The sequence below is a fragment of the Triticum urartu genome, chromosome 2A, assembly GCF_056163025.1.
Source record: "Triticum urartu cultivar PI428250 chromosome 2A, HENAU_Tu73, whole genome shotgun sequence".
Classification (NCBI taxonomy): domain Eukaryota; kingdom Viridiplantae; phylum Streptophyta; class Magnoliopsida; order Poales; family Poaceae; genus Triticum; species Triticum urartu.
In genome coordinates this window covers 639,547,385-639,559,364 of record NC_141874.1, presented here as the reverse complement: position 1 = coordinate 639,559,364, position 11,980 = coordinate 639,547,385, and the positions used below count along the sequence as shown (strand labels likewise).

Sequence of the window (11,980 nt, the reverse complement as noted above, 5' to 3'; positions counted from 1 at the left end):
GCGAATCTTTTAAAAGGATCCGCCAGCCGACGCGTAGCAGTCCCCAAAATATTAGGATACTTTGGCAGTATATTTTAATATATCCTACTAATGAGCGTTCAGGAGACTGGAATATAACAATTAAAAAATAAGAGCTGAACGCGATAAAAATATTGATTTCCCGAAAAGGAGCGGCTCCGAACTATCCAACGATGCTGACACGTACAGGTGTGCTGGGTAAAATTTTCATTCTTTCTTTCTCCTCTTCATGTTCTAAGTTATGTACAGATTTCACGGCAGACCAAAATTTTGAACTCACTGTCACATTACATCAAACTATAAAGAAAAGGGAAAAGGGGCTAGCGCCTATTTACTGTTCAATCTAAAATATATTAATGCAAAACCAAGCAAAAAAGTTCTTCTAATTTGCCAATCAGCATTCGATGCAGACCAGTCAAATGCTGTACATTTGTCTTGCTCATACTGATTGCCTGCTTCTGCATTGACAGAACATGTGGAGTATCAGATTGCTGAAGTCAAGTTAGAAATACACAAACAGAAGTCATGTTTCCGGTTAGGTTCGACATGTATTTTTAACAAAATTTAACCGCATATCAAATGCATATTTCATGTCAAATATTGCTGAGACTACTATTAAAATATAATTTGTATTGCCAGAATCAAACGTGAAGATCATGCAGGTGCATAAGTTTCATCTTTGAGGTATTCAGTGTATAAAGGCAATGTACTCCCTCCGTCAAGTATTTTGTATCATTTACGCAAGTCAAGTATTTTGTATTTACCTGTCTTCTTCTGTAAGAAGCTCTTCCTGATTTCTCCATGCAAAAAACACAGGAGAAGATAAATTCTGCAGTAGCTTCTGTACACAAAAAACTTCACCACCTTTCCCTTCTAAGTGACTAAACCTATTATAATAGCTATCAATTTTAGTCTGAGAGTATGTCCTCCAATTCAGGAATGTCTGGTCCAGCAATACGGCCGTAGTCTGGATCAGTCTCATTTGATGAATCCCCTCCCAAGGGTGTATTCTCTCCATAGTCCAAATCGCTCCAGTCAAACTCTGCATCACTGGTATGATTCCCGGGAGCTTCACCAGCACGATTGCTTAGGTTCGGCTTACTATGCCCAGTTCTTCTCTTTGTCCTTGCACAAATGCAGTCCATAGGGTGCTCGTGAAATTCACCTTTTCCTGGTTTAATCTCATTTGGCTCACCCATAAACCCCTTTTGGTACATCTGAACTTTGGATGCAAATGTGTCCCAGCTCATGCTGGTTCGATTAAGGAAGAGTGAAGAGAGCTTCTTAGAATTGGGTCGTATGGTCCTCTTGTGCCCAAAGTATCTCCTGAAATCAGCATTTATTTCAATCAATCTACTTACATTTACAGGGTATTTGAATATGCAGGCAACAATTCATATTGTAAAAAATCTACTGCTATTCAAATTATTGTAGAACTGCACAAAAGAGATTACCTTCGACCAGCCAACATTCTTGCCATGTTGCCATTGTTATTTGTCACGAAAACATCGCTGCCATCACACACTACATAATCAAGGGCGGCCATGCGAGACGAGAATGGCAAGAAAGGTGCCAGCTCCTCCTTGCTTGATAGAGTCTCCTTCGAGTGGAAGTTTGGGAAGAGCGCTTTCAGAGGTGCTAATGTCTCCTCTCCTCCATATACATCCCCCGACGCAACATATAGGTGGACATCCTTCCCAAAACCCAATGCCCTGAGCATGAAGCCAACTTCTTCAGGTGTTAGAGGACATTTGCCATGCCGGCGCTCTCTGTCAGGGTTGCTTTCCTGCACATAAGTTTGAGTGTAACTGTAAAAAACTGAAAGGGCCATACATTAATAACCATGAATGAAGAATGGTCTCTTACATGCAGTGTATTCCACCTCTTACGTATTGCACCTAGTTCCCTTCTCTCAATTTCGCCACCCCCAAAGTAGCATCCCGAGAAGGCCAGCATGTCAGGCTCAAATCTGTCATAGGTTAAGTGGGTGAAGAAAATTCGCTTGTACTGCATAGCCAACACAAAATTTATTTGAAAGAAGTATTACCTTAGGTGAAGAGCAATGAAGCGTCCACTTTTGGCTCTCATTCTTTGGACAAGCAATCGGCCCATTTCGAGAATTGGATCTGTGAACTTTAGTGCATGATAATTGACTCTACACCTCAGCTTTTGAAGATCAGTCTCCAACCTGTTGGAAACCCGGTAGTCAAATTTTGTTAGTTGAACAACCTGCATGAGCAGAAATGCAAGAAACATGTCAGAATTGAGCATTTTCAGCCTGAAGTTCTGAACATAAGAAATGTGTCATGTTGACAATCCGTAATGCTTACATGTTTCTTTAAAAGGGCAGGTAGTACTCGGTTCTCATAGCATTTTGGAGTACACTTCCTAGGTACACGCATCTTATATGGAAATGGTGTTTTCCCATTTATATCAGGTACTTGTCGTATGATCTTTACATCATTTGCGAGCGAGGATATGAATGAGTCAGCATCAAATATCTCCCCAAAATCACTGTGATACAGAACACCGAATTAGCACATGGTGCTTTGCCAGAACAACCAAAAGAGGGTAAAGATTGTTACCTTGCGTCATTCCAGAAAGATGCCTGATCAAGCTTTGGAATGACAAGTGTTGCATTCAGAATGCGCGCTGCAACAACAGCATCTATGATCTGGAAACAGATAAGCAGAAGCGTTTTTGTGTCATTTATTGAATTTCATCACTTATCTAAAAATGGGGAATATTATCATGACAAACTTCTGATGTTGGAACATTAGAGTTTCATCACTCTGTATAGCAAGAAGACACGAGTCTGAGCACAAACAAAGAATTGATTATCTGGATACCCGCTCACAGTGATAACTCATACTGATTGGTCAAGAAACACACGCTATGACCTCGAACCGAAAGTTGTTCAGATTGATAACTCATACTCATAGGTCAAGAAACACACGCTATGATCTCGAACTGGAAGTTGTCCAGATTGATGACTCATAGGTCAAAGAAACACACACTATGATATCAAACTGGAAGTTGTTCAGATTACTCAAGATCAGAATTTTTTTTTATTAAAGCTCAAGATCAGAATTGGCAAGTAAGTATTCAGGTACACGTTTCCTACGGTATAGGGTAGTTGTATATGACAGCTAATACTAACAAGAAAGGAATAAATACAGTGGTGCAGTCATGCAGCGCTTCCAAAAGTAGTTGGAGCATACCAAGAAAAGACGGAAATGCAGGGATGCAGCCAAAGGCGTCAACAAGTTGTTGGAGTAAATTGAATTGACCAGGGCTATATCATAGATGCTTACAACTGAAGAAAACTGACATTATTGTACTATTAGCACATGGCCAAGCCCAAGAGTCTCATCATTGCGAAACCTAGACTGACATTAGACCACTAACACAGTAATTCAGGTAGGCTATGTATACATGGAAATTACGATGTAATTCAACTGCAATATATTCACACTGTTGGACCAAGCAAAAAGACAATAATTCGATGGGACAAGCCAGCAACTAGCATGGCAGCACGTTCGTTCGTACTCACCCCTGTTCGCTGCTGGTTCAGGCCCCCGCTGGTGGCGATCATCAGATAGCGATTCGACTCGGTGACAGCCTTGGCATCTGCTGAAGGGGAAACTTTACTGTTAGCGAGCAGTGAGACACGAACACGAGCAATGGCAATGCTAATCTTGTGAAGCAAAACAATCCGTATACGGAAGGGAACGAAATTGCTGCAAGCAACAGGCGTGCGCACCGGCGAACTCCTTGGTGGCGTCGCTGCAGCCAACGAAGTGGTGCGCCGTCTTCGACGTCCAGAGCTCCTCCCCCAGCCTGCTCCCGCCACTCTGAAGAACAAATTAATCAGGCGAATTGGCCGCTCGATTTCACCGGGTTTAAGCGCAAGAAACGGTGAGGCAGAGCGCGGGGTTATCCACTCACCGGAACGGTGAAATCGACGGTGCCGACGAGATTCCTGCGCAACTCGGCCGGTTTGTTCAACTGCTCCGCGAAACAAAAGGGGGGGAGAGGAAAAACAGCAAACAGAATCGGCATTAAGGCAGGAAGCGAGCGAAAATCGGAGAGCATTGCATGGGCCGACGGCGACCCCCGTCGCCGCAAAGTCGCGCCTTTTGTTAGGAGGGGAAAGCGTACCAGGAACGGCGGGTTGGGGCGCCGGACGCCGCCGCCGCCGCCGCCACCCCCGAGCGGCGGCGAGAGGAAGCAGTGGAACGCGACGACGACGAGCAGCAGGCCGGCCGCCGTGAACGCCGCCGCGGCCGGCGCCACCGAGGGCACCACCCAGCGGCCGTGGTGCTGCCCGCGCCGCCGCCTCGACCCCATGCGGCGCCCCTCCTCCTCCACTCACGCGCGCGCGCACGTACGACGCGCGCACGCCTTGTTCCCTTCCCGCTCCGGTCCTGCTGGGCCTCGTGATCGAGCGTGCGGGTTTTGGTGGTGGCGGCAGAGATGGGAAGCGGCCGGGGCCGGAGGCGGACGGAGGTCCAGGCTTTTGTTTCGTTAGTTGGGTGGCAACATTTGGCGAGAGAGCAGGCAGTAGAAAACGATGAGACGGCAGGAGAAGCGACTGCCTCCTCCTCCTAGACTACTAGCGGGGCGGCTACCGGGAGATCAATCATATATATCGCCAAAGAGAGGGGGCTACAAGCAAATAAATAAACAACACCAGTGGGTCAGTAAAAAAATGGAGGATCAGAGCGAATCCCCGCACACTAACCGCTTTTAATTCCGTTCGGCCGTTCCGATTATATAGTACACACTAATCTAATCCAATGCAAAGCATTACCCTCAAAAAAATCTACTTATGTAAAGCAGATTCAACAAAAAAAATCGTTATGGAGAAAAAGAAATCGCGTGGGATCAGAGCCGATGCGTGTCTCCTACAGTAATTTGAGGGAAGCTGAGAGTGGCATCCGGAGAAACGCCGCATGATGGCCAGATTAGATTAGAGAGAGAGAGATTAAACCGTTGTATATACGGGGACGGGGGTGGTACAGTACCCTCCAGCGAGGACGGCGCCCCCGCGAACGAATCCCAAATAATTACAGGCCTCATTGAATGCGCAGTCCACCCGTCTGGTGCTAATTCATTGCAATTTGCTGCTAGGGTATTCATGCTAGTAATAAGGTGCTTCATTTACGATCCGATTCAAACGAGAGATCACACGTGCCGTTGCCCTGATTTATTTTTTTTGTTTCTTTCCTCTCTTTTTTTCCAAGAGCAGCAGACCGCCCGCCCAATGGGAGCGTTAACCATGGTGCGCCGCACGACGTGATGAAGCGTGCACGTAGCCAGCTTTCTTTTTGTTAGTTAATTGATTAATATAATTAATTAATTAATTCGTGTCGCATAAAAAAAAAGGATGGATGGTTGGTGGTGAGGGAGAGGGGCGACGTCGCACATGCAGGAGCAGTCCACGTGATGGTTGCCTTGGCTGTACCGCTTTCGACGATCCTAGCGGCCAACAAGCGACCGGCCACGACCGATCCCGTCCCAGCGGGCCCGCCTTTCCGGCCGTATGCCGAGCCGGACTCTTTGTTCATCTGGCATGCAGACGGCGTGCTGCGCTCGGGGAAAAAGACTGCGGTCAAGTTCGACATGCACGGACCATGACCGATGACCGCCCTTCCATGCACTATATAACCAAAACAGGATGAAAATGGAACTTCGAAATAGAGAAATTGTTTCCGAATGTTTTACCCTCTCTTTTTTTGCACTTTGGCTCTGTACTGGATTACTATAAAAAAGTATTAGTACTACTAGTAAGTAGGGGTAATTTTCTTGGTACAAATTAAAGAACAAAAAAAAAGGAAAAGACGGCGAGTTGTTTGGTTTTTTTTTTTTTTGAGTAAGGCAAGTTGTTGGGATTCGCTGCAGGTTTTCAGTGCTGCAAAACAGCCTGCTCTAGAAGAATACACCTCTACCGGGTCTACGTACCGAATGCAAGGTGAAAGGCCTACTGAACTCCGGTGATTGCTGCGTTGAAACGCATTCTGTTAGTAACAAATTTAATCGAAAGATATTCCAGCTGTCTTGCATCAACTACTCCCTCTCTTTTGGGCCTTATTTTAACTCCGGGCGAGAATAAACCCCGGATGGGTAAAAGTCGGTTTAGACGGCCTGCATGTGATTTGGACAGAAGAAAATGTTTGTTGCACCCAAGTGGGGCGGGGGTGGCGCATACGGTGGGGCCACGTACCCCTAATAACAAACTGGACGCAGCAACAAAATCATGCGTCGATGGGTGGATTAGAAGAAAAGTCCCCATCACCCACCACCGGTCCCAGCCCATCAGCTCATGAGGTTTTGCTTTGTGTTTCCCCTTGAGTACACTATACAGACCAATAATTGGCTTGGACAAAGTCTCTGTAGCTTTTGCTAATATAGCAATGGCATTTGTCTGTTCCCTTAAAAATATAATTTTTTTAGACATTTCAAATGGACTACACATACGGATGTATGTGGACATATTTTAGAGTGCAGATTCACTCGCTTTGCTCCGTATGTAGTCAGTTGTTGGAATCTCTAAAAAAGAATCATATTTAGAAACGGAGGAAGTAGATGGTGGTATTTGTTTGTTTAGTTATGTGTCGTGTAAATGCATCCGTTGCTAAAACTGTACTGGATTAGAACCGCGGCTGCTCATGGACTGTTTCAGTTAGAGTTGCGCGTGACACCCCGCTTGTCATGTCACTAACTCGCTGTTTTCTTCTTCTTCTGGATGAAGCAACCAAGAAATCTAGGAGCAGCATACAACTTTGGGAGCAGAACGGTACCAGAAAAGCAGTTGATTATTCGTTTCAGTAGAATATATGCTCCGAGTCTAAGCTATCCCCATGATTTTATCTTTTATAGGTGTCTACGGCTAAACAAGCCAGGGCATCACCTAAAGAGGGGCTAATGGCTTTCATGAAACACTTCTTCTTCGATATAACCCCCTAAACACAACAACGGCTGAAATCGCACCGTACCCCTTCATTAAAAAGGGTAGGATCGTTCCAGCACATAAAAAGCCGCCGCCCCGCGCGACGGGGCTGTACCCGTGCGACGGGGCTCTACGCCGACTACCCGTACACGCGTCCGTCCGCGTACGTACGAGGACGACCAAAGAAAAAAAACGACGCGACCTGTCGAGCGACGTATTTGTGGCGACGTGGAGAAAAAAAACGGCGTGACCTGTCGAGCGACGTACTCGTGACGACGTGGCGTCGACTGGACGAAAAAAAAACAAAAATAACACGACACGACGTGTGTGGACGGGCGGTTGCGTGCCTTCTAAGCGACGGTCAAGGGCGGTTCCCGACGTGGCCGTCGGCCCGATGCGCCATTAATGCCGGCGTTAAGCCGGGCGTCGGTCACCTACCGGACGCCCTCCCCCACCCACCGACGCCTGCCTTTAAAACGCCGCTCGTCGCCCCGTCTGCCTCCCCCACTCCACTCGGCGTGCCTCGACCCGCTCACCCCACCCACCGACGAGCTCCCTTTCCCGGCGGCATCCATGGCGTCCGATGGCGGCGGTAGCTCGTGGACGACGAGCCTGGGCACGCCGGAGACAGACGAGCTCATCTGTCTCGGGATGATGGTGCCGTCGGGCTGCCGTCTGCCTCGCGCGTTCCACATCACCGCCGACGGGTACCCGACGAGGGGGCCCGGCGCGACGCCGGACGAGCTCCGCCAACACGAGGGCGGCCGGTGGAACATCGTCGGCCGCGCGAGATTCTGGAAGGGCAAGAACTTCTGGGCCGTCATCGCGCAGGCTCGTCGGGAGTTGCGGACGGGCGGCTCGTCGTCGGGCCCGGGCGGTTCGGCGTCTGCCGCGCGCGGCTCGTCTTCCGCCCCGCGCCGGCGGCCGCACCGTCTCCGAGCTCGTCCCGTCGTCCGGTTCCCGCCATCGCCCGGCCCGCCTCCCCTCCCGTCGTCGACATCCCGCCGGAGCAGTTGGCACTGCGCGAGGACGGCGACCCCGACGACTGCCCCGGCTATCTCATCGCACTGCGGGCGTCGCAGGCAGAAGCGGCGGCCGCGGAGGCGAGAGAGGCCGCCGAGCTGCAGGACGCACTCGACGCGGCGATGGCAGCAGAGGCCGCCGAGATGCAGGCCGCACTGGATGCGGCGGCGGCCATTGAAGCGGTGCAGCCGTAGGTGGCTCCGGAGGAGGGCGACGGTGGCTACTGGAACGACGGCGGCAAGAGCAGCGACGACGGCGACGGCGACGGCGACGGGGGGAGATCGTGGACCTCGGCAACTCCGACGACGACGAGTAGATTAGGATTTAGTCGTTATGTTTAATTAAGTTTACTTAAGTCCGGTTTAATTAAGTTTTTTATGTTTTAATGTAAAATGAACCGTCGTTATGTTGAATGAACTATCATTTATTGTTATGTTGGAATGAAAATTAGTATGAAATATTATGGACAAAAAGTGAATCATTTTATAAAATAAAAGTGACCTGAAAAAAATTAAAATTAAATAGTTTACCGGTATAATTGAAAGAATAGTAAAAATTATATAAAAAAAGATGAAGAGAGGAACAAAGGAAAAAGTAAAAAACGAAATTAGAAGAAGGAATTTGTAATTTTTTTAAAAAAAAAATAGTATGAAATAATTTTGAATTAAAAACAGTGTTTTAGGACTATTGAAGCCAAAAACCGTAGAAAATGCAAACAGACCCAAAATGCACATAAAATTGGCACGCATGATTCTCAAGTAGATAGAATGCGATAAAAAAATTTGGGCATGTTTGTAAGTTACGGAAAGAAAGGTGTTCGGTACACACATTTTCACACCGAAACCACTGGGTTGCACAGCAAGTGCCAGTGCGGTTTGCCGGAATGCACCCAACTTTTGGCAGCGTGTGTGGGGACCCGCCCGGGGACCGCACGCCAGAGATGAACGAAATCGGACTACGAACACACGTTGCGTCACGTCCGGGCAGTGTTTTTGGGGTTTTTGGCGGGGAAAATCATAGAAAATCCGTACAGCGTCAGAATGCGACGAATTTTGGCGTGCGTGCCCTCAATGGTCACTGTGGCCTGTGGAAAAAAATGAGCGACTTTGGGGGATGCGACGGAGAGACGTACGACCGAGGGTCCCCTCCACCCATACCGAAACCACCGGGTTGCACAGCAAGTGCCAATGCGGTTTGCCGGAATGCAGCCAACTTTTGGCAGCGTGTGGGGGGACCCGCTCGGGGACCACACGCCAGAGATGAACGAATTCGGACTACGAACGCACGTTGCGTCACGTCCGGGCAGTGTTTTGGGGGTTTTCAGCGGGGAAAATCATAGAAAATCCGTACAGCGTCAGAACGCGGCAAATTTTGGCGTGCGTGCCCTCAATGGTCACTGTGGCACGTGGAAAAAAATGAGCGACTTTGGCGGATGCGACGGAGAGACGTACGACCGAGGGTCCCCTCCACCCATACCGAAACCACCGGGTTGCACAGCAAGTGCCAGTTTGGTTTGCCGGAATGCACCCAACTTCTGGCAGTGTGTGTGGGGACCCGCCCGGGGACCGCGTGCCAGAGATGAACGAAATCGGACTACGAACGCACGTTGCGTCACGTCCGGGCAGTGTTTTTGGGGTTTTCGGCGGGGAAACTCATAGAAAATCCGTACAGCGTCGGAACGCGACAAATTTTGGCGTGCGTGCCCTCAATGGTCACTGTGGCCCGTGGAAAAAAATGAGCGACTTTGGCGGATGCGACGGAGAGACGTACAACCGAGGGTCCCCTCCGCCCATACCGAAACCACCGGGTTGCACAGCAAGTGCCAGTGCGGTTTGCCGGAATGCACCCAACTTTTGGCAGCGTGTGTGGGGACCCGCCCGGGGACCGCACGCCAGAGATGAACAAAATCGGACTACGAACGCACGTTGCGTCACGTCCGGGCAGTGTTTTGGGGGTTTTCGGCGGGGAAAATCATAGAAAATCCGTACAGCGTCGGAACGCGACAAATTTTGGCATGCGTGCCCTCAATAGTCACTGTGGCCCGTAGAAAAAAATGAGCGACTTTGGCGGATGCGACGGAGAGACGTACGACCGAGGGTCCCCTCCACCCATACCGAAACCACTGGGTTGCACAGCAAGTGCCAGTTTGGTTTGCCGGAATGCACCCAACTTTTGGCAGCGTGTGTGGGGACCCGCCCGGGGACCGCCCGCCAGAGATGAACGAAATCGGACTACGAACGCACGTTGCGTCACGTCCGGGCAGTGTTTTGGGGGGTTTCGGCGAGGAAAATCATAGAAAATCCGTACAGCGTCGGAACGCGACAAATTTTGGCGTGCGTGCCCTCAATGGTCACTGTGGCCCGTGGAAAAAAATGAGCGACTTTGGCGGATGCGATGGAGAGACGTACGACCGAGGGTCCCCTCCACCCATACTGAAACCACCGGGTTGCACAGGAAGTGCCAGTGCGGTTTGCCGGAATGCACCCAACTTTTGGCAGCGTGTGTGGGGACCCGCCCGGGAACCGCACGCCAGAGATGAACGAAATCGGACTACGAACGCACGTTGCGTCACGTCCGGGCAGTGTTTTGGGGGTTTTCGGCGGGCAAAATCATAGAAAATCCGTACAGCGTCGGAACGCGACAAATTTTTGCGTGTGTGCCCTCAATGGTCAGTGTGGCCCGTGGAAAAAAATGAGCGACTTTGGCGGATGTGACGGAGAGACGTACGACCGAGGGTCCCCTCCACCCATACCGAAACCACCGGGTTGCACAGCAAGTGCCAGTGTGGTTTGCCGGAATGCACCCAACTTTTGGCAGCGTGTGTAGGGACCCTCCCGGGGACCGCACGCCAGAGATGAACGAAATCGGACTACGAACGCACATTGCGTCACGTCCGGGCAGTGTTTTTGGGGTTTTCGATGCGGAAAATCATAAAAAAATCCGTACAGCGTCGGAACGCGACAAAATATCTGCACGAGCCATCGCTATCTGAGGGAATATCCCCGACAAACGCGCACGTCACCCAATCACGTCGCGCACGTCGCCCGATCTGATCCCCGTCGCCCGCCGCTGCCTACACTGTCGTTCCCCGCCCGACAGCGTCGCGCCGCCGTCAACGCCCATCGTCACCCCGCACTAGCCGACGTCACCACCCGCCGTCAGCGCCGGTCATCAACACCCGTCGTCACCCCGCACTAGTTGACGTCACCAGCCGCCGTCAGCGCCGGTCGTCAACGCCCGACGTCACCACCCGCCGTCAGCACCGGTTGTGAACGCCCGCCGTCAGACGCCGCCGTCAGCCGCTGTGATCGCCGTCGCCCGCTGTAGTCGCCGTCGGGCAGGCATTTCTTTTAATATTTTCAACATTATATAACACATTAGATGCATGCAACGTCACATAGATATTATTATATGCAGTATGGACATCGATGTTGTGATTGCATGTTCCGTAGAAAAATGGGTTAGTCTTGTTAATAAGTTAACATCAAGTCAGCGATTTACGTTTTACGAAACGAAGATGGAGGGCATGTTACGAATACCTTTGGTCAAGATGCGTGATAATTTGCTTGCGCTTATGATTCAAGGTTACAATCCTAGTAGTAAAAAATTCATGGTGCAAGAGGCAGCCGGAAAAAAAGGGTTGATTTCACTGAGGCCTGATGATGTGTTCGCTATATTTGGTTTCAAGAATGAAGGAGTTGATGTTTCTAGTTTTTTGAGTATGGACCAAGGCAAAGCAATAAAAAAATTCCAACTAGTTTTGTTAACAAGAAGAATGATAAAATATTGATTGATGATCTTATTGACAAGATTGCGAGAAATAAAAATGCGGACAATGAATTTGTTCGGATGGCGTTTCTCGTCCTATTAGGGACTATAATTGCACCAGTGTCTGCTGAGTACATTCCGAAGAATTATTATGCACTAGTGCAAGATGTCAGGCAGATAAAAAAGTTCAACTGGAACGCATTCACTTTGCGGTTTTGT

The 11,980-nt window shown here is 49.5% G+C and overlaps 1 protein-coding gene and 1 pseudogene across 2 annotated transcripts; one reads left to right on the top strand and one right to left on the bottom strand.

The window, feature by feature from the left end:
* Nucleotides 1-210: 210 nt before the first annotated feature.
* Nucleotides 211-4,643, bottom strand: LOC125539355 (O-fucosyltransferase 6-like). 2 transcript variants are annotated; one of them, XM_048702797.2, is made up of 11 exons: nt 4,180-4,643; nt 3,967-4,026; nt 3,782-3,872; nt 3,572-3,651; nt 2,604-2,692; nt 2,349-2,532; nt 2,066-2,247; nt 1,885-1,987; nt 1,473-1,804; nt 783-1,344; nt 211-476 (listed from the first exon to the last, which is right to left on the bottom strand). In XM_048702797.2, the coding sequence occupies exons 1-10, from the start codon at nt 4,366-4,368 to the stop codon at nt 927-929; spliced, it is 1,728 nt and encodes a 575-aa protein (XP_048558754.1). In that variant the 5' UTR covers nt 4,369-4,643; the 3' UTR covers nt 211-476; nt 783-926. The 2 variants fall into 2 exon arrangements, with proteins under 2 accessions (XP_048558754.1, XP_048558755.1); XM_048702798.2 differs by having other exon boundaries at nt 3,572-3,648.
* A 2,732-nt stretch (nt 4,644-7,375) lies between these two features.
* Nucleotides 7,376-8,309, top strand: LOC147986354 (uncharacterized; annotated as a pseudogene).
* The last annotated feature ends 3,671 nt before the right edge of the window (nt 8,310-11,980 follow it).

Bases quoted from the DNA above. Each gene is read 5' to 3' on its own strand.
- LOC125539355 (XM_048702797.2), bottom strand. From the start codon at position 4,368: ATGGGGTCGAGGCGGCGGCGCGGGCAGCACCACGGCCGCTGGGTGGTG. The intron at 3,652-3,781 runs GTGCGCACGCCT...TTTCCCCTTCAG, and splicing joins CGCCACCAAGGAGTTCGCCG to CAGATGCCAAGGCTGTCACC. The intron at 2,248-2,348 runs GTAAGCATTACG...CTGCTCATGCAG, and splicing joins CTGCCCTTTTAAAGAAACAT to GTTGTTCAACTAACAAAATT.